Source organism: Nicotiana sylvestris, chromosome 2 (genome assembly GCF_000393655.2).
Source record: "Nicotiana sylvestris chromosome 2, ASM39365v2, whole genome shotgun sequence".
In the NCBI taxonomy this organism is placed as follows: domain Eukaryota; kingdom Viridiplantae; phylum Streptophyta; class Magnoliopsida; order Solanales; family Solanaceae; genus Nicotiana; species Nicotiana sylvestris.
The window spans coordinates 56,502,359-56,528,472 of record NC_091058.1 but is presented as its reverse complement, the minus strand read 5'-3'; the positions used below and the strand labels follow the sequence as shown (position 1 = coordinate 56,528,472).

General features: G+C 35.0%; 1 protein-coding gene across 1 annotated transcript; it reads right to left on the bottom strand.

The window, feature by feature from the left end:
* Positions 1–17,068: 17,068 nt before the first annotated feature.
* LOC104214833 (uncharacterized) lies at positions 17,069–18,657 on the bottom strand. The gene is made up of 3 exons (XM_070165814.1): positions 18,307–18,657; positions 17,439–17,868; positions 17,069–17,202 (listed from the first exon to the last, which is right to left on the bottom strand). Exons 1-3 carry the CDS (start codon positions 18,655–18,657, stop codon positions 17,069–17,071), a joined length of 915 nt encoding a protein of 304 aa, XP_070021915.1.
* Positions 18,658–26,114: the final 7,457 nt, after the last annotated feature.

Here is a 26,114-nt window from a genome sequence, read left to right as displayed (position 1 = left end):
TCAAGAGCCCGCCTGGAGAGCAGGGAATACAATTCAAGTTCAGCAATCAGGCGCCCACCTGGAGAGCAAGGGAATACAATTCAAGTTCAGCAATCAGGCGCCCACCTGGAGAGCAAATGAATATAGTTCAAGTTTCAGCTTTCAAGTTCTTACTGATATTTGGTAACATGATTCAGTTTACACTTACATATGTGCCTAGCTACCAAACTGGGGCAGTAGTTTTTTTTTGTTTTCGTCTATTTTGTTGAAGTCAGGAGCCCGCCTGGAGAGCAGGGAATACATTCATGTTCAGTAGTAAGGAGCCCGCCTGGAGAGCATGGGAATACATTTCATGTTCAGCAATCAGGAGCCCACCTGGAGAGCACGGGAATATAATTCAAGTTCAGCAGTCAGGCGCCCACCTGGAGAACAAGGGAAGACAGTTCAAGTTTCAAGGGAAAGCAGTTTCAGGGAAAAGCAGTGCAAGTGTTCAGCAATCGGGAGCCTACCTGGAGAATAAGAGAATTCACCTCAGAATGCAATTCAAGTCAGCAACAAAAGAAGGTCGCAGCAAGAATGCGAGTTAACAGTCCGAGGTGATTAATAGTTAGTCACAATAAAGAAAAAATAGAAAGGCAAGAAGTTAATCCAAATGTAGAAGTTGATGAAAGATGTGGGATGCTCAAGACTTGACTTAGGTCACAAGCATGGTATGTCCGGTTTTGATCCGAAAAGTTGAAAAAACCAGCACCTGTAGCTAACAAGCGTCAAGGTTCAAATCCAAAGTTTGCATGAAGAACCATTCAAGACTCAAGATCAAGATTCAGAAGACTTATAGATAGGAATTTTGTAACTCGTAGTTGACAGGATTAGCTAGTCTTTCTCATATTTTGATTTTTGATGTAATAACAGGACCACGGACCGGAACCTCGGTGGAACGGCCCCTCGACCGGCTGTCCACCTCGGCATACTCCATCATCTCAGTCGCGTCTGAACTACACGTGACCTGATTCCTTTATAACCAAAGATATGTAGGCAGCTCAGATACCAGAGCTCAGTCACATTCCTCTCTCTCTTAGTTTTAGTCTCTCCAAATAAGGGTCGGGTCAAAAACTTGTCTAGTCAGTCTTTGTCTAAAAACTCTTCGCGTTTCCAGTCAAAGAGGGGTAGCTGTAGACATGTGATTTTTGACCCTCCCCAAGATTTTTTATATTTTAGCATGTAAATATTTAATTTAGGCCTAATATAGCTATTTCAACTATTTTTGACTTCTTTACTTTATTTTCGTCATAAAAATAGAAAATTACAAAAAATATTTTAGCTTACGTATCTTTCAAAAATTTAAATAAAAAATATATACAAAAATAGTACCTTATTTTTATCTTTACATGATCTTGAAAATACAAAAAAAAATATATATAATAGTTTCATGTTAGTTTTTGCATTATGTAGTATTTTTATCTTATTTTAAAAGGAGTCGATTAAGGTGTTGAACCATAATTTTAAGAGTTTTAGAACCCAGTTCTTGGCCCAAGTCGGATTAGTCCATTAAGCCTAGGGACCCTTCTAGACTCTTCTTTGGAATAAAAACAAACAAAAAGACCCTAAGGACCTAATACACAAAAGACCTAGGGACTAAAGGGCAAAATACACAAAAATACACCTAAACCTAGACTCTACCTATAAATTAATGCTTAAAAAATCAAAAAAAAAAGGAATGCATATACACTCTATCAGCAGCGCCGCAAGAACAGATAAAAAACGACCCCCCTCCCAACGTCTTCTCCTTCGTCATACCCCACCCCAAACGACCCCCCCGATTCCTTTTCTTAAAGGAAAGATAACAAAAGACATTAGATCCCTCAAAGGCTATCAATCGTTATTTTCCATTTGAGAGGACCTACACAAAAGAACCTTCCCATCTTCTTCACGACAAAGCCAAAAAAAAAAAACTCTAGAGCTTTAAGGGAGTTTCAGCCGCAACAACCATGAAAATAAGCTTCACGCTAACTTCATCACCTCCGTCGTATCCCTCGTCCCCAGCCTCAGAAAATAAGTAGCTACCAGACCTCACGATTCAAATCAGCCCTAGCCGTGATCCCTTCATAACTACCATGACAGCCCTTCTCTCCAAAGAACCAACCATCCGCCGTTTTCCCTAAGAGAGTAGAAACGAGATGTCGTGAAAACAGAGTGAGATATCGAGGGAGGAGCAAGCGCTCAGATCTGGGTAATGGGTGTGGCAACGTAGTCCGGTCAGGGTTCGATAAGGTTTCCGGCGCGGTCCGACGATGTCATTTGCGCTCAATCTTGTCGGTGTAATTTCCCGTCTCCTTTGTAAGCCAACTGGTTCTTATTGATATGTTCGTAAGCTTGAGAAAAGTTCATTTCTCCCATTCTCATTATATTCTGTTACCATGCTTATTGGTACATGCCCTCAGTTGCAAAATTTCACTAAATGCAAGATATTACTGTTTGTTTGAGTTTCTTCTTAATTGTTTGCTCTCTTGATTAATCAAAAGTTACTCCCATGTGTTTATGTTGTTCTCTTTTAAGAAGTCACATCTAAATGTTAGTTTAGAGTTTGTTAACGTAATTTGCTAGGTTGATTTAATTAGACTCAAGAAAGAATTTGAACCAGGGAATTGGATGGCAGTTACTGTAAAGGTATTCGTTTAGTAGCTCTAGACTTAGATCCGAGTATTTTGTTTTCTTTCTTAGTTCACTATTAAATATGAATATCCGTAGTTCACTTAGTTGAATACTTTTTCTTTAATAAATTGAGGCGCACCATGCCGAACAAAATGACAGTTGCATGGCCGTCAGTTAATTAATTTTAATCCTTTAGAATTCGAGGCATGCCATTTAGTTGAACTTCCATGGCCCTCACAAACTTGAAAGTGCGTAGTTGCTTTAGGCGCGTAATTTAAATTAATTTCCTTAAACTCGAGTGTGCATTTATCTGACCCAAATCCAAATCTCAATAATGTTAGATAAAATATGTCGAGAGCCGCGGGTGCATTTATTTGACGTGGTTCAAGACGTATTTTAAATGACGTTGCAATTTTTCCTTAAAAATAATTAAAAGTGGTTATAAAGTTTAAAATTGGACCATAGGCTAAAACATGTACTAAAATCAGATAATTAATCCGAACATAACAGTTGAGCGACCGTGCTAGAACCACGGAACTCGGGAATGCCAAACACCTTCTCCAGGGTTAACAGAATTCCTTACTCGGATTTCTGTGTTTACGGACTGTTAAACAGAGTCAATCTTTTCCTCGATTCGGGATTGGAACCGGTGACTTGGGACACCATAAATCTCCCAAGTGACGACTCTGAATCTTTTAATAATAAATTCCGTTTCGATTGTCACTTAAATTAGACAAACTCCCTATATACACTCCTTTACGGGGGTGTAGGTAAAGAGGAGGTGTAACAGAATGTATCCAATTAAAGAAAACAATGTCGACTCAATCAATCACATCATGTCTAATACACCATCCCGACCATTTCAATCCTCAACTTCTCATATCATAACCTCAACTTTCAAACTTTCAACACATATGGCCTCTCATGCTCACATATTTTTCATCTCACTCTTAACAACAAAATCCATATGATATACAATACAAAATGTCCTTACAAATGCACTTAACATGTTCAAGAAGTCTTATTTACATAATATAAATTAAATTTCAATTTCTAAATAAGTTTGGTACATCGACGAGAAAAGATGAAGTTATTTTTAGAAATCATTCGAATAACAACGTACCCCTTTAAATTTAAGATACAACATCAGAAGAATTATTACCTTTAATAGGGGCGTTGATAACTTAAAACTTAGTAGAAATTCCTTTTTAAGAAAAATACAACCTCAGACGGTTTAAGGGGTATAATTGAGAAACTAATTGAATTACGGCTGCAACAATTAGAAGTTTGAAGTATTAGAGTATATATATACATAAATACGGTGAGGTATTGAAAACATTGTAGGTTTTAGCACAAAGGATCACAACAATAAAGGAATTTAAATAGTTTAAACACTTGAATTGATAACAATAAATAAACACAGCAGCAGAAAGTGCACAACACCACCCTTCGTGATTTTACTCTCGTTCTCACCATAAGAGTCAATATTCACTTTTATTCTTTCTTGTTGCAGCGTGCAACCCGATCCCAATCATATAGTACTGTTGCGGCGTGCAACCCGATCCAAATCATATAATATTGTTGCGGCATGCAACCCGATCCAAATCATATAATATTGTTGCGACGTGCAAGCCGATCCAAATCATATAATATTGTTGCGGCGTGCAACCTGATCCATATAATATTGTTGCGGCATGCAACCCGATCCATATAATATTGTTGCGGTGTGCAACCTGATCCCAATATACAAATCAACACCAATCACAAAAGAATCCCTGGGAATAATAAGGGAACAACAATATCCCGGCAAGGGAGTCAACAACGAGAATAAACACGTCCCGGCAAGGGAACCAACAGTAAGAATTAAATATGTCCCGGCAAGGGAATCAACTATTACCAAACTTGTACCAACAATAAACTTCACAATGAAACCTCAACTAAACAACAAGACATAGTAAGCACGGGATAACTACACCGGTAACCACCACAATTGGACATGTAACCTATTTGCACGAAGTCATAGAGGAACTCACAATCAATAAGTATCAAAACAATAAGGAAGGCAATCACTCCAATTAAGGCAATTAAGGGTCAATGTAACACGTAAGAATTAGAGGAAAGCTAACAACGTCATATGAAACATATAGAGGCAATTTAAGCAACTAGGAAACCCAATTATAACAGGATACTTTCCACGTGAAGACCTAAGAATCCTAGAGTCAAATTTTCCATAAATAAGTCCGATCACACACCCGTCACCTCGCATGCATGGACTGCAATTAGCATATAAGACTCAATTCCTAAGGGTAAGTCCCCCACACAAGGTTAGGCAAAAAACTTACCTCAAAGACGACAAACCGATACTCTAAGATGCACTTCTCGGGTGAAAAGACCTCCGGACGGCTCAAATCTAACCAAATTAACTTCAAAGTACAAATAAAACACATAAAGTTTCAATCTTGATCAAATTCTAAAAATCGGTCCAAAAGTTGACCCCGGGGACCGCACTTCGGAACCCAACAAATTTTACACAAACTGAATACCCATTCTGATACGAGTTCAACCATATAAATTTTATCAAATTCCGATACCATTTGGTCCCTCAAATCACGATTTTTCGTTTTAGAATTTTTCTTCAAAAACCAACTCCTTCCCCAACCCAAACACAATTTAAATGATAAAAATAAAGACAAATTCATGGAATATATTTAATTATAGTTGAAAAATACTTACCCAATCGAATTACGGGAAAAATCCAACAAATATTGCCAAAAACCGAGCTCTAGAAGTCAAAATATGATGAAAATGGCGAAACCCTCGATTTTGGAATATATTCTGTGTGCCCAGGTTTTTGTGCATCGCGAACGCGAAGAGAGGACCGCGTTCACAAAGAAGAAAAGTTAAGGCTGCCAAGTTGCTCATTGTGAACGCGATGATGAGCTCGCGAATGCGAGAAGAAGAGCAGGGACCTACGCGAACGAGTAGGGAATGTCGCGAACGCGAAGAAGGAAATTGCAGGGCTTCGCGAACACGAAGAAAGATTTCGAGATGATCAGCAACAAGGCATTGCGAACGCAAGAGGCTGTTCGCGATCGCGAATAAGGATACTAGAAGCAGCAAAACAGCAGTTCAAAAAATGGGGAAAATACCTGTAGCCCACCCGGAACACACCCGAGGCCCCCGCGACCCCGTCTAAACTCACAAACAAGTCTCATAACCTAACACAGACTCACTCGAGGTCTCAAATCACATCAAACAACGCCGAAAAGATGAATTACACCATGAATCAAACTATGAACTTCCAAATATTTCAAATTCGAAAACTTGAGCCGAAACCGATCAAATCAACTCGGAATGATGCCAAATTTTGCAGACAAGTCCAAAATGACATGACGGGAGCTGCTCCAACTCTCGGAATCACATTCCGACTCCGATATTATAAAAGTCAACTATGAGTCAAACTTCTCCATTTTCCAAACTTCAACTTTTCTAACTTTCGCTGAAATGCCTCAATTTACCCTACAGACCTCTAAATATGAATCCGGACATGCACCTAAGTCCAAAATTATCATACAAAGCTGTCTAGATCACCCACGATCCATTCCGGAACCATTTACTCAAAAGTTCAGTTCTGGTCAAATTTTCACTGTTTAAACTTCCAAAACTAGGTTCCTTCTTCCAGTTCAACTCTGATTCATCCGAAAACTGAATCCAACCATGCACACAAGTCGATATACATAATGTGAAGCTGCTCGAGACCTCAAACTACCGAATCGAGCGAAATTGCTCAAAACAACCAGTCGGGTCTTTACAAGCATCCTCGTCCGAAAGTTGGATTGCCTGGCCCGACTCATTAGGTGGCTGACTGCGCATGAATTCCCCCATGTCAGCTGTGAAGTGACCCTATAAGAAAAATTACATAGAATTAGTATTTCAAAATTTATATAAAAGTAAATCAAAATACTTAATGAAAAGTGAAAAACTTACATGTATAATCGAGGCTTGGCCCTCGACCAATATTTCTGGATTAGTCTCTTTCTTCTTCTTTACAATACGAGTCTCATTGAATAGCTCATCTTGCTTCATTGGCATCATATAGATGTCTGGTAGCTTTGGTGATTATCCTCGTAGTAATATTACTCGAGATGAACTTGGATACAGAGAATAACTTATAAACTAAAATTCCAATACATAAACTAAAAGTCCAATTCATATCCTAAAGGTTCAATTCATATCCTAAAGGCTCAATTCATATTCTAAAAGTTCAATTCATATACGAAAATTTCAATTCATATCCTAAAGGTTCAATTCATATCCTAAAATTTCAATTCATATCTACAAAAGTTCAATTCATATCCTAAAATTTCAATTTATAAACTAAAATTCCAATACATAAACTAAAATTCCAATTCATATCCTAAAAGTCCACTTCATATCCTAAAGGCTCAATTCATATCCTAAAAGTTCAATTCATACACAAAAATTTCAATTCATATCCTAAAGGTTCAATTCATATCTTAAAATTTCAATTCATATCCTAAAATTTCAATTTATAAACTAAAATTCCAATACATAAACTAAAAGTCCAATTCATATCCTAAAAGTCTAATTCATATCCTAAAGGCTCAATTCATATCCTAAAAGTTCAATTCATACACAAAATTCAATTCATATCCTAAAGGTTCAACTCATATCCATAAAAGTTCAATTCATATCCTAAAATTTCAATTTATAAACCAAAATTCCAATATATAAACTAAAAGTCCAATTCATATCCTAAAAGTCCAATTCATATCCTAAAGGCTCAATTCATATCCTAAAAGTTCAATTCATACTCAAAAATTTCAATTCATATCCTAAAGGTTCAACTCATATCCACAAAAGTTTAATTCATATCCTAAAATTTTAATTTATAAACTAAAATTCCAATACATAAACTAAAAGTTCAATTCATATCCTAAAAGTCCAATTCATATCCTAAAAGTTCAATTCATACACAAAAATTTCAATTCATATCCTAAAGGTTCAATTCATATCCTAAAATTTCAATTCATACCCACAAAAGTTCAATTCATATCCTAAAATTTTAATTGATAAACTAAAGGCTCAATTCATATCCTAAAAGTCCAATTCATATCCTAAAGGCTCAATTCATATCTTAAAAGTTCAATTCATATACAAAAATTTCAATTCATATCCTAAAGGTTCAATTCATATCCTAAAATTTCAATTCATATCCTAAAAGTCCAATTCATATTCTAAACCCTAGATTCTAACTAAACTATCAAGACAATACAAAGTGTAATTCAAATCTAACTAAACTAAATTCAACACTAATTAAACTAATTAGTTAATAAAATTAATTAACAAAGCTAACTAAAACAAGACCTAAACCCTAATCCTCAATAAAATACAATGTTCAAAGAATTTAAATACTAATTAATATCCTTAAACTACAATATTGAAATAATTGAAACAAAAACTAGAAATAACAAAGATTCAATGTTATAATTCAAACCTAGGTTTTTTTAGGTGGAGAAGGAGAGAAAAGGGCAGCGGCAGCGGCGGCTCCGGCGGTCACAAAGGTGGCACGGGGTGGGGGGATTGATTTGTGTGAGGAAAATAGAGAAGGGTAGGGGAATGTGTTGACAGAGAGTTGAGAAAATTTTGGGGAAGAAAATAAGAGAATGGGAGGGGGAAACCGTTTTTGAGTCCGGATTTACAAAAAACGACCAACGTTGGTCGCTATTTTTGGTAGCTAATTAAGTTTTGACTGTTTGACCAAAATAGCGACCAACGTTGATCGCTATTTCTAAAAAAAAAATAACTTTTTTTTTCTATTTTGGTTTTTAAATATTATAAGCTATAAAACAAAACTTATTAGCTATAAATATTTATTTTATTTAACTACGACTATTATAAATAATTAAAAACTATAAGCATAATCTTTAAAAAAAATTATATTAACTAGGTAACTACTTTTAATAGATTATAATAACATGTATGTAAAGGAATTTTTAAGTTATATTTAAGTATATGAGTAATTTCATACACACACATAAACTATATTGTAATTGATGATCAATCTTATACATTACTACGTACGAATAATTAATGAATTGATAAACCAATATAATATTATTCTATTAATTGATATAATAGTATTCATTATTTGTATTATAACAGAGTAAATGAATTACATTCATTCATCACTAGGTTATAAGTCGATGAATCAATTATAACAGATTAATTGATATGATGTTTTGTTTTTAATATTCAACGATACATCTGAGTAGGTTATAAGTCGATGAATCAATTTACTATTTAAACAATCCCTAAAAGAACCCGATATAGACACACACACAGAGACACACACACAGACACTTCACTGTAATACTATAACATATATATAACTTGTTTATAATATATGCTAGTGTGTGTATATATATATATATAACACACACACTTCGTGCTACTTTAACTACATATATAGCATGTTATAATACATGATATTGCATTCATTATTTGTATTGTAACAGAGTTAATGAATTACATTCATTCATCACTAGGTTATAAATCGATGAATAAATTACAACAGATTAATTGATATAAGTCGAGACGTTTTGTTTTTAATATTCAAAGATGCATCTGAGTAGGTTATAGTCAATGAATCAATTTACAAGTGTATCAATACCTAAAAGAATCCGGCCCTGTGTTCCTAGCGCTTCATGTTCTTATATATATATATATATATATATAGACACACACACCCTTACACACACACAGACACTTCACTGTAATACTATAACGTATATATAACTTGTTATAGTATATGTTAGTGTGTGTGTATATATATAAAACACACACTTCGTGCTACTTTAACTACATATATAGCATGTTATAATACATGATACTGCATTCATTATTTGTATTGTAACAAAATTAATGAATTACATTCATTCATCACTAAGTTATAAGTCAATGAATAAATTATAACAGATTAATTGATATAAGTTGAGACGTTTTGTTTTTAATATTCAATGATGCGTCTGAGTAGGTTATAAGTCAATAAATCAATTTACACATACACACACACACTTATATATATAGAACGCTTCGTTGTACTACTTTAACTACATATATATCATGTTAGAGTATATTTTAGTGTATTCATCCCTTGTATTACAAAAGTGTTAACGGATTACATTTATATTATTTAGATAGTAAATACAAAAGTGATTTTTTATTTTGACCAATGTTGACCGGAAAAGAGACCAACTTTAGTCGCTAATTATCCAGAAATTAAAAGTAGCGACCAAAGTTGGTCGCTATATTTAAATCAGATTTATTTATATTTTATATGATATTTAAAATAATAATATAATTATTAAACGTTATAAGTCCCAGATTAGCGACCAAAGTTGGTCTCTATCTGCTTCCCCTTTCGTATGGTCGCTAATTTTGAATTATATTTATTTATATTTTATAATTTTTTTAAAATAATAATATAATTATTAAAATTTTATAACTGGGTCCCAGATTAGCGACCAAAGTTGGTCTCTATCTGCTTCCCCTTTCGTAAGCGACCAACTTTGGTCGCTAATTTTAAATTATATTTATTTATATTTTATAATATTTTTTAAATAATAATATAGTTATTAAAATTTTATAACTGGGTCCCACTTTAGCGATCAAAGTTGGTCGCTAATTTAAGTATTTCTTTGACCAAGCAAGTTTGACCAGTACGGCCAATATTTTGACCACATTATGGACCAAAAAGCGACCAACCTTGGTCGCTTATGTATTTAGAATAATTATTTAATTATTTTCACCAATTTAGCGACCAACTTTGATAGCTTTTCTTGACAAATCAATTTTGGTCATTTTTTTCCGTATTTCTAATAGTGATATTACAAATGAACTTTTACTACAAAAGAAAAAATATGTCTATGCAACAATAGAAATTTACTCCTTATAATTATAATTACAAAACCATTAGAACTTGACAATTAACTTTTAGATAGACGGTACATCAAAATCTTGAACATGCAACAAACAAATGTGAGTCGAAACTTAAATAGTGCCAAAAATGTCACAAAATACGTTCCTACTGTTAAAAAAAAAGTTACATAAATACATAAAACGCAGTATAATACTGCGTTTTACTTTAACGAAAAGTTAGCCATTAAAGTTAAACGTAGTACTATACTGCGTTTTATTAAAAAATTAATTTTTTAGGAAAATACATTACAATACTGCGTTTAACTTAAACGTAGTATTGTATTGCGTTTCCCTATAATATTTGGCCCACTTCTGCAAGACATTTAAATCCCTATAATTTATTGGAAATTTTACCACCTATAGAATAAGTTAGTACCCTATTTATATTCTATAAATACCCTTTTAAAATATTACATTCTATAAATACCCTTTTTAGTTTATAGCAAAAAATTTAAATTTAGTTCCATCCTAAAATTAAGGCTTAATATATGCTACAAAATATTTTTCTATCTCATTTTTTTTATTTTCTCTCACCTAATTAGCGTATATCTCCTCTCATCAGGTTTTCTCTCTCTTCTTCAATACACTTTTCCCTCTTCTCCCACAAACACACGTTTCATACACTTCAAAAACCCTCCTCCGCCATTATCGCGTATACTTCTCCGCCATTATCACCCCACACGCCATTCTTCTTCGCAACTGTTCTCAAGCATATTTTGACGGGCAAGTTGGTTCTCAAGTGTTTTTTATAGCTTCACAGTTGTATTTTGGAAATTTTCTCCCCGTAGGTAATTCAACTACTTCGAAATTACTTTTTCATTAGTTTGTTTCTATAAGTTTTTTTAGCGAATTTACACAATTTTCTGATATATCTTCCATTTGTATTGTTAATCACCAGGATTCTTTGAGTTTTCTCTCTAATGTCGGATGCAACGCCACTCAACAGACTACCCAGAGGTATACCCACCAAAATTCTCTATTTTGATGGGCCCTCTTTCTCGTTGCAACTGACTCAAGCGAAGAAAGATTTTGCAGGTTTATCAGCATCCAAAATTGATGAAAGAAGAAGTAAATTACACAATGACAAGTTTTAAAGAAGTCCAAGTTGATGAAGCTTCAAAAGAAACCAAAAATCAAGTTGGCTCAAAGAGGAAAAAACCTATGAAAGATTCAAGAAACCACAAGGTAATTGGTATTTGTTACATGTATTCTGTTGTATTCATATGTATCTTCTTGTATTTTTGTACCTTTTTGTATAGTGTATTCTGTTTCTTCTATAGTATGTTTATGTATTCATATGTATTTGGTTGTTTCCAACAGTTCATTTTTAATGTAATCTTACCGTATTCATATGTATTCATTTGTATTTAGCGTTTGCTAATGTATATTTGCGATAATTCAATTGTCCAGTTTGGCCTCAAATGTATTCATATGCATTCATATGTATTCAGGTGTATTCATCTTAAATATTTTGTATTATATCTGTATGTTACAAAGTATGTTAGCATATATTTAGCCTTGTCACTGTATCTAGTCTTCTGTAAGTGTTTGTAGTTGTCTGACATGCATTTGGCTTTGTCACTGTATCATGTCTTACATGTATTCCAAAAAAACTTAATATGTATTTTTGCAATGTATTCATATGTATTAACATGTATCTTTCAATATTCATTGCAGGGAATTGATTTGTTTGTGAAACACCAGCCAAAATTAGCACCCCATATTAGTAGTTACACTAACACTAATATAGTATCCCAGCTAAAAGATAAGCTTACTCCCGATCAGTTCCAACAATTCGGCAATACATGTTTTGGCTCATTTCTTCAAATGAAGCGATTTGATGTTCAACATCAACTCTTCAGATGCTTCATGGTTTGACAGTTAAACGGCACTCCAAACAATGTATTTGCAGTATACGTCAATGGTACTGAATTACATTTCACATTAAGGGAGTTTGCGCTTGTGACTGGCCTCAAATGTGTAGGTAAAGATGAAGATTTTGAGTTTAGTGAAACTCCTCCTAACCGGCTTATTGCGACTTATTTTGGAAGTGCTAATATTGTAAAGAAGAAACACTTGAGACAATGCTTCAATGACAAGGCATGGGGCCCCGACAATGATGAGGATGCTTTGAAGATATCTTTGTTGTATTTCATCCACACCTTTATATTTTCATCTGAGAAGAATAGTGCAACTATACCGAGGCTAGATTTTAACTTAGTAGAGAGTGGGCGCTATTCTAAATATCATTAGGGTATTAAAGCATTTGAGCTGTTGATAAACTCGATTAGCAAGAAGATGGATGCTTTGAAGAAGTATTACAGGATAGCTGGGATGCCCCTAGCTATGCAGGTGTGGTTTTATGAGTGCTGTTCTTCTGTTGATTCCAAAATTGCAGTCTGAGTCTGTGACGTGGTCCCCAGAATACTCAATTGGAGAACCACCAAAAATCAGCCAACATTTTCTTATCTGACGAACGGCATGTTTAAAGACATCGGAAACACGGTAATATGCAAATGTTATCAATATTCTGAAGATAATTGAACACAAATACATCTATAATTTGCATACATTTGCATTCAGTTAGAGGGGAAGCCTACTGTAATATACATTGGATTCATAAGCTTATATACATGAATACTTGCATACATATTAATACATTTAAATACATTGTAAATATAACAGAGTTAAATACACCTGAATATAGCATTATACAGTTATACATTAATATGTTTTTTGTAAGTCATAACTTATTTTTGTTCACAGATTGTGTTTAAGGACATCACTCCTCTAGATATAGAGCTTGCTGTTTTTCAGATTCCTCAAGTGTGCGCCGATATTAAGAAAATACCTACTCCTGCGCACTCAGACAAATCGGGACAGGATACAGATGACTTTTCTCCTACACCCAATCTTCAATCTAAGAAGAAACATGTTAAAAGTGTTGGTCCATCTTCATCACCGCCATATAAGAAGGTCAAGGAACAACCCAAGATTCCTACAAAAGAACCAGAATATCAGCCCAAAGTCCCTCCTGTTTGTGTTTCTGACATTGGACATAAACTTGTGCATGACCATCAGCTCCCAGAAGACCAAAATGAGGAAGTATCTTCTTTGAGGAAAGACCTAAAATCATTCAAAGAATACGTGAGTATTTACCCACCGATTAATCAATAAAGTTTGATAGCTATGTGTTTTAGTATTTTTCTAACTATTTTGTACTGTTAAGGTTGTTGGAGAGTTCAAGTCTCTAAGGACATTGATCAATGATAACTTCAAGATGCTTTCAGAACAACTTCAACAAAATCAGCAAACTGAACCCATAGTGAGACATGATGGTGGCATTGACACAGATGTCGGAGATAATAATGAGGTATAAAAGCAGTTATCATATTGAACATATGTATTCTGTATTCATATATGTTTTAATCTAGCCATTTTACTGATGTATTTAACTGTTATTCAGCTCTATATATATGTATTCTGACTTTTAAATCTTAACATATTGAGCATAATTTTTTAAATGTATTCATAACTGTGTTACACTTAATCTATAATATCACTTTTAATTGCCGTATTTATTTTTATTTCAACTGTATTTACATGTATTCTGCTTGGTTAATCTGCATTTTTTGTAATGTATATTAGCTACTTATATGTATTTAATTTTTTTTCTAACATTAAGTTACCATGCTAACAATGATACATACATCTACCAGAAAACTATTTCAGAGGTACCGTCCATCATACCATCTACCACAAACCAAGAGGATGTATCTAAAGAATTCTATGTTTCTCAATTTGAACTGGACGACAAGTTTCTACCCAGTCAAATTCCAGAAACTATAATAGTTGTTCACGCAAGTGCAAAAAAAGATGAAGCCACACCAGTGCAACCTCAACGAAATAGGCAACCAAGTAGATGGAACTCTTTGCCTTATCAGTCTAACTTCGACTCAGGAGGTAAGTGATTTTACAAACGTAATAATCAGCATTCATCGTGATTGAATCATTTATAGTAGTCCATAAACACAAATTCAATTTACAGCATGTTCCTCTGTAAAGTTGACACCCATCTTTGAAAAAAGATACCCGTTTGAGGAAGATCCAATAACGGGTCCACATCCTATGTTACTCATTCAATAATATGACAAGTGGGTTCGTGAAGGTCTTCTAGCAAGACATGATCAGAAGTGAGTTTTCCCCCGTTTATTGTATTATGTTTTCATTTTTTAAGGTATGTACATAATGAGTTTTATATCATACTTGTAGAGGTAATCTCGACGACCATTACAAGAAAAACAAGTCTATACTTCACATTCCATTGGATTTTGGAGTTGATCAAGTTGATTCCAAAAACTGGTTTTACCTTCTATCCATTTACGGGAAGTTATGGGATGACAATGTGAGTCTTTCCCAAAAATAATAATCTTATCTTTAAATAATAACATGCTGTTTTATTAACTTGTATTTAGTTGTATTATTCAGCTGTATTCAGCTGTATTTTTCTCTGATTTCCTATGTATTCAGGTATAGTTAATTGAATTGAACTGTATTATTAACCTATAGTTAACTTTATTGAAACTGTTGTATTCAACTGTATTGAACAATTGAATTACCTGTATTCATCCAATGGCAGTTAAATTCAATTGTTTCAACCAGCTGTCTAGATCTGTATTCAACTGTATTACAGTGTATTCCACCAAAGTCAGTTGAATTGAACTGTGTTATTAACATATATTCAACTCTATTCTACATGTTGTATTCACCTATATTAAGGAATTGAATTAGTTGTATTCATTCAATGTCAGTTGAATTCAACTGTAGTCCATAATCTGAATACAGTTGTATTCACCTGTATTACAGTGTATTCCTCTATTTTCTGTATTCATTTGTATTCAACTTTTTTTTTAGCATCTATATTGAGGTATTCATATATATTATTTCTTAGTTCAAGAAAAAAAACTCACACTATCTACCAACCTCTTTTGTTTATAGCATATGGATGTCATATTCTACTATTTGCGAAAGATGGGCGAGTACAATCAGCATAGGGACTTCACGTTTACTACTGTTGATTGTATATTCAAGACAAGAATAGATGAAATATATGACAGGTATGAAGATACAGATAGTAATGCTAATGTAGCCAAATAAGAAGACGTTGTATGCGAGTATATTAGGGGCTACAGATTGCATGCTAATGTACCCTGGCATACAGTGGATAATGTCTTGATACCAGTGAACTTGAAGGAAAAACTTTATTGGGTGTTGGTTGTTGTGACTTTCAAAGATAGATGTATCAAAGTGTACGACTCGTACACGTCTTCCGGTCATGATGCATATGTAGTCTCTGAGATTGTAAAGCTAGCTAAGCTATTACCTCTGTATCTGTCAATTAGTGGCTTTTACAGAGATAGTCAAGGCATTGACTGGTATGCTTATCCCGCATACACAAACAAGGATCATAACGAACCTTTTGAAGTTATCTTCGTTCCTAATCTGCCTCAACAGAAAGCGGGCAGCATGTAAGTATCCAATCATCATTCTTATATGTTTTATACACTGTATATGGATTAATTATTTTATATTCTGTTTCAATCAATTATTTGTTAGGGATTGTAGAGTGCATGCTGCAGCCTTCACGGAGTTTCTGAGCACTATTGGAGAGATTACACAAAAAACACCATTTGATGTCACTCTTCTCCGTCAAAGATATGGTGCTCTGCTATGGGACTATGCTATGCATAAGATAGATGCTGATGCAATAAGCGAGAGTGAAGCACCTTCAAAGATTGAAAGGCAAATCTTTGAGTCGGAGGCAAAGATGCAGATAGTTTTAGAATAGCTTTAGGTTTTTTTTTGAGTTTAGCTTGAACAATGATACTGATTGTAGTGGTTTTGGTCGTAGATGCTATTTACTTACATGCTGAAATTTGGTTAAGTTTGCTTGAACAGGTTTTAGTTAACGCACATGTTAGTTACAATTTCTAAAACTTTATATATGCTGAATGATTTTTGTTAATGCCAATTTTTGAATTGTATTCAGCTGCATAAGATCAGCTTTATCTTGCAGTATTAAGAAGTTGTATTTAGTTGTATTATTCTGTTTAGCTTATTGTATTAATCTATATTATTCAGTTCAATTCAGTTGTATTAAAGTGTATTTATCAGTTATCTACAGTTGGTATGCAAGTATATTCAGCTGCATCCATTCAGATGTAACTTTGAATTGACTAGAAACAATACAAGTTATATTGATTAACTTGTATTTAGTTGTATTATTCAACTGTATTCAGCTGTATTTTTCTCTGATTTCATATGTATTCAGCTATAGTCAATTTAATTGAACTGTATTATTAACCTATAGTCAACATTATTGAACATGTTGTATTCAAATGTATTGAACAATTGAATTACCTATATTCATCCAATGTCAGTTAAATTCAACTGTTTCAACCAGCTGTCCAGATCTGTATTCAACTGTATTACATTGTATTCCTCCAAAGTCAATTGAATTAAACTGTATTATTAACCTATATTCAACTATGTTCAACATGTTGTATTCACCTGTATTAAGGAATTGATATAGTTGTATTCAATTATACTAAGATACTCTCACAGCCACTTTATATATATTTATATATATAAAAATACTTCAACTAAATAAATTCAGAAAATATTAACGAAAGTCATTCCACAATATATTACTTCGAAAAAAGAATTCATTATAGCTGATAATGTCATAATAAGTGTTGAGAAATTGTCGAGTCACCAATACATGTCAGAATACAACTATTTATTACGTGGAGCATTCCTACAAGTTCGCTTGTTATGTCCTCCCTGCCCACATATGCTACATGAATGTTGATTTTTCGGCAACAACAATTCACTTAAATTTTTGTCGCGCTTCTTCTTTGGCCTTCCAGGAGGTCTTTTCCATTTGGGTGATAGTACAACCTCCTCTGCAACATGCTCTGGTATATTCCAGTCATTTTTGTCCGGTAGCGGGTTCACTGGCACATCGTATGTCATTACAATTGTACTTGGCTTGTAATAGCTAGAGCAATATTCTTCAGGCATTAAAAACTTGCTCTTCAATACAGCCCAGGCATGTGGGCATGACAATTCATCAATTTGGAATCTCCCACAAACACATTTTCTCTCGAGCAGGCAGACTGTGTAATTCCTCCCACCATCGTTAACAGTATGTAAGTATTCAATTGAGGGTACCACCTACATTTAAAAACAGAAATATAAGTTTTGAACACATTTACATGAATTAACAAATATATACTACTGAGTTAAATGGTTACTATCAACTTCAAAAATTGCAACTTCATCCAATTTCAGTTAAATTCAGCTGATTCCAGCAACTGTATGCAACTGTATTCAACTGTATTACTCTACAGTCTGCATTTGTATGCATTTGTATTCAACCTTTTTTGAGCAACTGTATTCAGGTATTTCCAATCAATTTAAACTGTATCAATCACCTGAATTCCATTGTAATCATTATCACGTGCATACAATCTTAATAATAACATGTATTTACCTATATTCATCTATATTATTTACTAGTTCAAGCAAATATTCATAAAAATTAACGGGTAGTTCTGCCTAAAAAAAATTGTATTCAGTTGTATACAACAATGCCATAAAAAATTAACTTACAGTCATACGGGTACACATGGTCTCATTCAACTCCAGCATTTCCTGGTATTTTTTCCCAAGCGTCTTGTATGTCTGAGTAGATTCTTTACGGTTACTACAATTCCAACGACCAAACATCTTCCTAACTTCTTCGAGGAAGTCATATATTGACAATTCCCTTGCTGAAACTAGTGCTGCATTGATTGACTCAGCGATATTTGACGTCATTGTCCATCCCCTGTTAACAGGTGCATACAACCTAGCCCATTTTTCGTAACCAGCTAACTCTAAGTATTCTTTCACCCTAATATCTACCTTCTCAACCTTCTCCATCAGACTATCAAATTCAGTTTGTGTGTATGCCTTTTCCATTGAGAAGTATATCTCACTCAACTTGGCATGGCTCTTTTTGAATTTCTTGTATACGTTATTCCATAGATGCCATATGCAAGCACAATGCGGTAAATCCGGATATACTCTCAATACAGATTTAATGATGTCTCATTTCTATCCGAAACAATGCACATGTTTTCCCTTACACCGTATGCTATCTTGAATTGCTCAAAGAACCACGTCCAAGCAGCATCGTTCTCTGAATCAATAACACCGTATGCTAGTGGCAATATATGACCTGTTTAATACAATTGAATATAATTGTTTTTAAATACATGTTTTCCAATGCTTTAAATATTAACAAATTGTATTATTATTGAGGTACTCACCTGCACCATACAACGTGCTTGCAGAAACGAATGTCCCGGTGTAGTAGGATTTTAGATGACTTCCGTCCACTACAACAATTGGTCTACAATGATCAAACCCCCTTATAAATGCATACAATGATATATACACGTACATGAATTCATTCTTTGACGATTTTTCCATTCTTATGTGAGAACCTGGATATGTCTTATCCATTGTATATAAGTATCCTGGTAATTTTTTGTATGAATCAGCCGGTTCACCTCTAAGAAAATTCATTTCCTTTTCTTTAGCCCTCCACGCCAACATGTAGCTAACATCAACACCTAGATCTGATTTCACGTCATCAATAATGTCCTTCGGAGTGTATTTCCTCTTATGGTTTTTAAGCTTTGTCCTTATAATACCACTTATAAGGCTGCTACTAGCCTACTGCTGCTCGTACACTTTATCCTTCAGCGGACATGTATGGTTGTCATTGAATTCTCTCACCTTGAATAATTCCGATTTGTTAATGCTTGAAGCCTTAAACCTCCAATCACAATCTTCTGAAATACATATTAATGCATAGCTGGAAAGAAAAGTTCATACATCAGACAACTTAACGAATCTGACATATATACTTCCTATTCATAAAGTACCAAATTGATATCTGTGTATATGTAATTTTGTATACTAACGAATTCCAATATTGTTAGATGTGATTAAATACAATAAATACAACTAAATACATTCGTATGAATAATCAAACACTTAGTAACATTATAGACATAATATGAAAATAATCATAGCCACTGTTGTATTTTTTCAATAGTAAAATACACCTGAATACATATTATTAAGAATACTAAAAAAATATAAATTTTCAAAGGTGTTCATCATCTGGAGGAAACACACAACTACAACTAAATACAACAAAGTTAAACAAACATCAAACCTGACAGCATTAGACCGATCAACACGGAATTGAAACCTTTGAGCTATAGCATAATTCTTCATCACCTCTTTCAATGTAGCCTTATCCTTATACACTTGTCCAGCCATAACCTCCTTTTGATTAGTTTTTGAAATTATCAAATCCTTGTGGAGTTCGAACACTCCAATCGCTTCTCCTGAATTGGCAAGTTCTATAGATAGTGTATCATCTGTATCGAAATCGTACATTTGAACTGCTTCGTCTATCTGCACAATGTCGCCTTGATTTAAACCATCTCCGGAGATAAGCTCCTTTTCCATAGTTGTAATGCACAGAGGATACATCCAAATTCTCTGTTCTCTTTTTTTCAATTTTACATACACTTTGTAACCCATATCATTGTGTATTTCCATTGGCGTGTGATTGCCTTCAACATTGTATTGTATTTTAATGGTATTTGTGCTCAAATCTATACCCAGTTGATTAGAAATTGAACCAACTAGATCATTAAAGGAAGCATACTCCTTAATCAGTATTCCCTCAATGGAAAAGTCGATATAATTGCCCTCATCGTTCCACTTTCCAGAATGACGCAACAAAATTGTCAAGCTTGCCATATATATAGAAGAGTTATACCTTCTTCTGTATATAATCTGTATCAATCGATAAGGAGGAGAAGAAAATCGCACAATATAGAAGCAAGTTGCTCTGTTTCTTCGCTTCTTTCACGTTTCTGTATTTATGACTTTGAGAAGAATACAGATTGATGGGATAACTTTTAAGTTTGTTGAGTAAAATTAGGGAAATCAGAATTGATTTGATTTCCTTCCGTTTTAACATCTTCGTCGACCCAGATATTGCGCAGATACGTTACGTATTTAGCGCTACATACGTTTGAATACAAGTAAATACATATCAGGATTAGCAAGATTTCCTTTTTGTACGACGCTAATTTTTGTTGTATTATTAAATACACTACCTTAAATACATTGTAGAATTGCATAAAAGATATCTATAGGACGTAATATAGCAAAGGGTTTCTATTAATGGCTAATTAGGACTAAAAGATGGTGCTTTGTGAAAAATTCTCTAATTTATTATAGGAAAACACAATACAATACTGCGTTTAAAGGAAACGCAGTATTGTACTGCGTTTTCTTATAATAAATTATAGGGACCCTTCTTCTTCCTTGGATTCACGACAGAAGTCATTGTTTAATCCCCCTCCACTGCTGGTCCCCCCCCCCCCCCCCGCGATTTAAAAAAATATATTCTTGGGCCCCACCTGTACACAAAAAGCGAAGAATATAGGTCCCGCACACATCACAAGCCTTGGATTCCTTCTTTCGGGTTGAAAAATTCAATTTGGATCGATTTCAAAAAACTTAAATCGAGGTATTTCGATTTTATTTATGCCGAAACTCGTAGAGCATATGCATATTTGTTTTATTGAATGTGTTTTCACGTTGATTTGTGTTATGTTTGTGTTTAAATTTGCATGTTATTTTCACCCGGATTGAATTATTAGCATTGGGACAAAAAATAGTTAATATTAGCCTTGAATTATTTATTTAATTTGCTGTTCATATGTATGTTATGTTTGTTGTTTTTATATGTAATAGTGGCTTTTTAGCGTAGTAGAATATATAGCCTTTTAGCGTAGTAAAATATATAGCCTTTTAGCGTAGTAAAATATAGAGCCTTGTTAGCGCAGAGTATCTGTAGTTTAAGTATGTACTAACTACAAACTCTATCCAATTACACTTTACAAAATTTATTATTTAATTTATAAAAATAAACTTACAAAACTAAAAAATTAATATATGTTGTCAAATTAACTCAAATATCGAGCATGGAACTCATAGATAATTTCTCAGTCCTAATCAATAATTAATTATTTAATTTATTAAACTAACAAAATTCTAAAAATGTTGAAATTGACACACATAATAATTAAGGATAACTTGGTGCTACCGGGCCTCAAATATCGAGCCTGGAACCCATAGATAATTACTCAGTCCAATTTTAAAAATAATTATTTAATTTATTAAACTAACAAATTCTAAAAATGTTGAAATTGACACACATAATAATTAAGGATAACTTGGTGCTACCGGGCCTCAAATATTGAGCCTGGAACCCATAGATAATTATTCAGTCCAAATCAATAATTAATTATTTAATTTATTAAACTAGCAAAATTCTAAAATGTTGAAATTGACATACATAATAATTAAGGATAACTTGGTGCTACCGGGCCTCAAATATCGAGCCTGGAACCCATAGATAATTACTCAATCCAATTATAAAATTAATTATTTAATTTATTAAATTAACAAAATTATAAAAATGTTGAAATTGACACACATAATAATTAAGGATAACTTGGTGCAACCAGGCCTCAAATATCGAACCTGGAATCCATTGATAATTATTCAGTCCAATTCAATAATTAATTATTTAATTTATTAAACTAACAAAATTCTAAAAATATTGAAATTGACACACATAATAATTAAGGATAGCTTGGTGCTACTAGGCCTCAAATATCGAGTTTGAAACTCATAGATAATTAATCAGTCCAATTAAATAATTATTTATTTAATTTATTATAACAAAAATACACAATTAATATTGTTTAAATTATAGTAGACGAAATAGACTTGCCTCCTGTGCATCCTGGACCAGCCGAGGATGAGCTATTATTGTTGCAGGGCGACCATAGGTCCTCCTATGTATGGGAGGGACATCTATCAGATCAGCCTCTCCGCGCCAGGAGACCTGACGATTTGTGGGACTTCTTGAGGGAGCATCATTTCCATCCCCGTGTAGTCAGGCTCCTACAGGCTACGGGCTTCTTTATAATTTTTCGGATTGGGCGGATGCAACTTGATTGGTCTCTCATCACGGTCTTGGTAGAGCGGTGGCGACCGGAGGCACACACTTTTCACTTGCCCACTGGAGAGGCCACCATCACGCTTGAAGATGTTCAGGTTTTGTATGGGCTGCGCGTAGATGGACTGGCCATTGCACTGCCCCAGTACATGAGATCCATGATGCGTGCCCAGTATTTGGATTTGATGGGGCAGTATACTAGTTATAGACCACAGGGTGAGGCTGTACTTAGAGGGGGAAGTCGCGTTTCTTTGTCAGCTATCAGAGAGCATATGGAGGTATTGCACCCAGACATTACCGGCGAGACAGAGGCTATCCATATTGAGCGGTACACGAGGTTGGCGCTGCTCCTACTTTTTGGGGTGTCTTTTTCCCGAACACTTCGAGAAGTCTAGTGAGTATGCGCTTTCTGCATCATCTGCAGCAGCTAGATGATTTACCCCTGTACAGCTGGGGTATTGCTATTCTAGCATACATGTACAAGAGTATGTTCCAGGCGAGCATGCTTTGCCAGGTGAACATATGTGGTTTTCTGCCCCTTCTACAGGTGACAACATTTTTGAATACTCTGTTCATTACTCCGAATTCTATATGGTCGAAATGACTCTTAAATTTTACATTAACCTTTTATCTTAGGTTTGGGCCTGGCAACGGATCATGCCGTTGCAGCCACCTCTACCACCACTAGAGCAGGGTGAAGCACCTCCGTTTCTCCCTCTAGCTACGAGGTGGGTTCTCCGGCGTGGAGCTACCGAGGGACTGATGCTCATCATAATCTCTCCCTTGTCAGGGATGTGTTAGATATGCTGGTGGCTGGACAGGTAAATATGTACCTACACTTACTTGTTATAAATTGAGTTGTATTACGCATACTAACTTTTATGTTATTATTTGGTAGTTCATCTGGACGCCATACAAGGACGAGTTACTAGATCAGCTGCCCAATTATTGCTCAGTCGACCGACTACTTTGGAGCACTTCCGTCCCGATGATCTTCATCGATGTTATTGAGTATCATGCCACAGAGCATGTGCTTTGCCAGTTTCACCATCCCCAACCTATACCAGGGGAGCCTGCATGGGTTCCTATACATTATCAACAGGATAACCGTACTAGGGTGGATGATGCATTTATGGGATGGCTAGAGCAGCAGGTCCATATTTGGAACCAACGAGAGTATCGTATTCCGCCACCACCTTCACATATCCAGGAGGCCACTATTGAGCTGTATACATCATGGTACCGCCATCACACCTGATTGATGATCGGGAACCCCATTCATGTACTTGGCGAGCGCTACAGACCATACGCCGAGAGGCACGAGGCACTGGTATGTTTTTATGGCTTATTAATATCTTATAATTGTGATGTAGCGTTATTTAATTAATATTTTAAATGTTTCGTAGGCTATTGGGCATCACCTATTCTACCAGTTGGTACAGGAGATGCAGCAACATGGCGACAGTGCTGCACTCGTTGAGTATGGCCGGCGGGTGGAAGAGCTGGCTCGTCGGACCCTATTTCAAGTGAGAGATGGCGCGAGATTGGATCACCAGGCTGAGTATGCGGCGCCAGAGGAGTACCATTGGGGTAGGGCTGTCCCACGAGGCAGAGGTAGGGCACGAGGCAAGGCTGTCCCACGAGGCAGGGGTGCCCCACGAGGTCGTGGGGGACGGCGAGGAGGTGGTCCCCAACAAGGGGGCGTTGAGGCACCTGTCGAACCACCTGTTAAGGCACATGATGAGGATCTTGGAGATGAGGATCTCAGAGATGCTCAGCCGGGTTATTGCCCTCACGTAGATGAGCTTTCCAGCAGCATGCCGTCATACAACCTTTAGCTATCTCTTCCAGCATCACATGTCACCCCGTCAGATGCATTGTTGATCACGGGTACATTCGACAAGGATGTAGACCAGTTCTTTTCAGGCCCATCTACCGCAACTGAGGATCGGACGACCCGGGATATGGATGACGGGCGCAGGTTGAGTTATGCCTCATCCCTGGTGGTTGATCCGGATCTACCACAGGTGTATGTATGTTTTTATTACTGTAAAATTTCAATTTGTTTTCTTTATTTCTTAATAATTTGCCATTAATTAATTTTTAATTTTCTTATTAAGGCTTCATCCCGGCCCATCACGGAGGTCGTTGTATGCGCTGATGAGGACACCACAGATGCATATACTCAGGAGGCCGACGAGACCACGGTGAGAAAATATTTTTGACTTAACACGTACAATACTAATATACATTCTCAAATTCTAAGCGTAGTACTTGTTTTGTAGGTTGCTGACGGCCCGACGGCCTCTTCTATCGATCCTGCTAGTTGTACTGTCGATGCTGCTGCGCATCCTCACATCAAGAGGCGACTTGATGATGATGATCCCAATAGTGTACCCGGGCGACAGGGGATGCGACTTAGGCCAGCAGCAGCACTGAAGCACACAGACTGCAGGACTCATTGATTTACTTATGTTTGTACTTTGTGTAAATACTACATTATGTAAATAATGGCAACAATTTGGTTTTAACAACAATTTTATTTTAACTGCGTTCAAACAACAATTTTATTTTAACAGTACAACACAAACACAAACATATCAAACATAACACAAGAACAAACAGTAGAACTAATGAAAACACTTGACAAGGGAAACATAAAGATACACTACTACGCTCAACACGTACATGCCATTGTTTAGTCATGACCGCCTGTAGACATGTGATTTTTGACCCTCCCCAAGTTTTTTCATATTTTAGCATAAATATTCAGTTTAGGTTTAGTATCGCTCTCTTTACTTTATTTTATCTAAAAAAAAACTACAAAAATATTTTCCCTTATCCTAGCTAGTTGATATTTTGAAGAAAAAATACAAAATAGTCTTGGCATGTTATTTTCCGAAAAAAAAAGATAAGAAGAAAAAGATCAAAAAATATTTTATTTTAGTATATATTGAGTAGTATTTAAATTTCATTAATAGAGTAGCTATGTGTCTTCTCTAAACATTTTTACTATCTTAAATATATTAGTATCTTTATAAAGCTATTTTTAATTCATCTTTAGAATAAAAGAAAATCTGAAAGAAAAGGAATTTTTTTTAAAGAACAAGAGATAATAAATTGTGCAACTTGCCAAAAGATGCTTTCTTATCCACTCCCCGTAACAAACTCACATGCACCCCTTTTAATTCCCATTCACGTTTTTTGGCACATGGGGGAAGGGGAATGAGGACAAAAATTAGAGCTGGGGAATCTTTCCTTTCTAAGTTTTTTTTCGTTATTATAACACATGCACACACAGAAGGAAGGAAGAGAA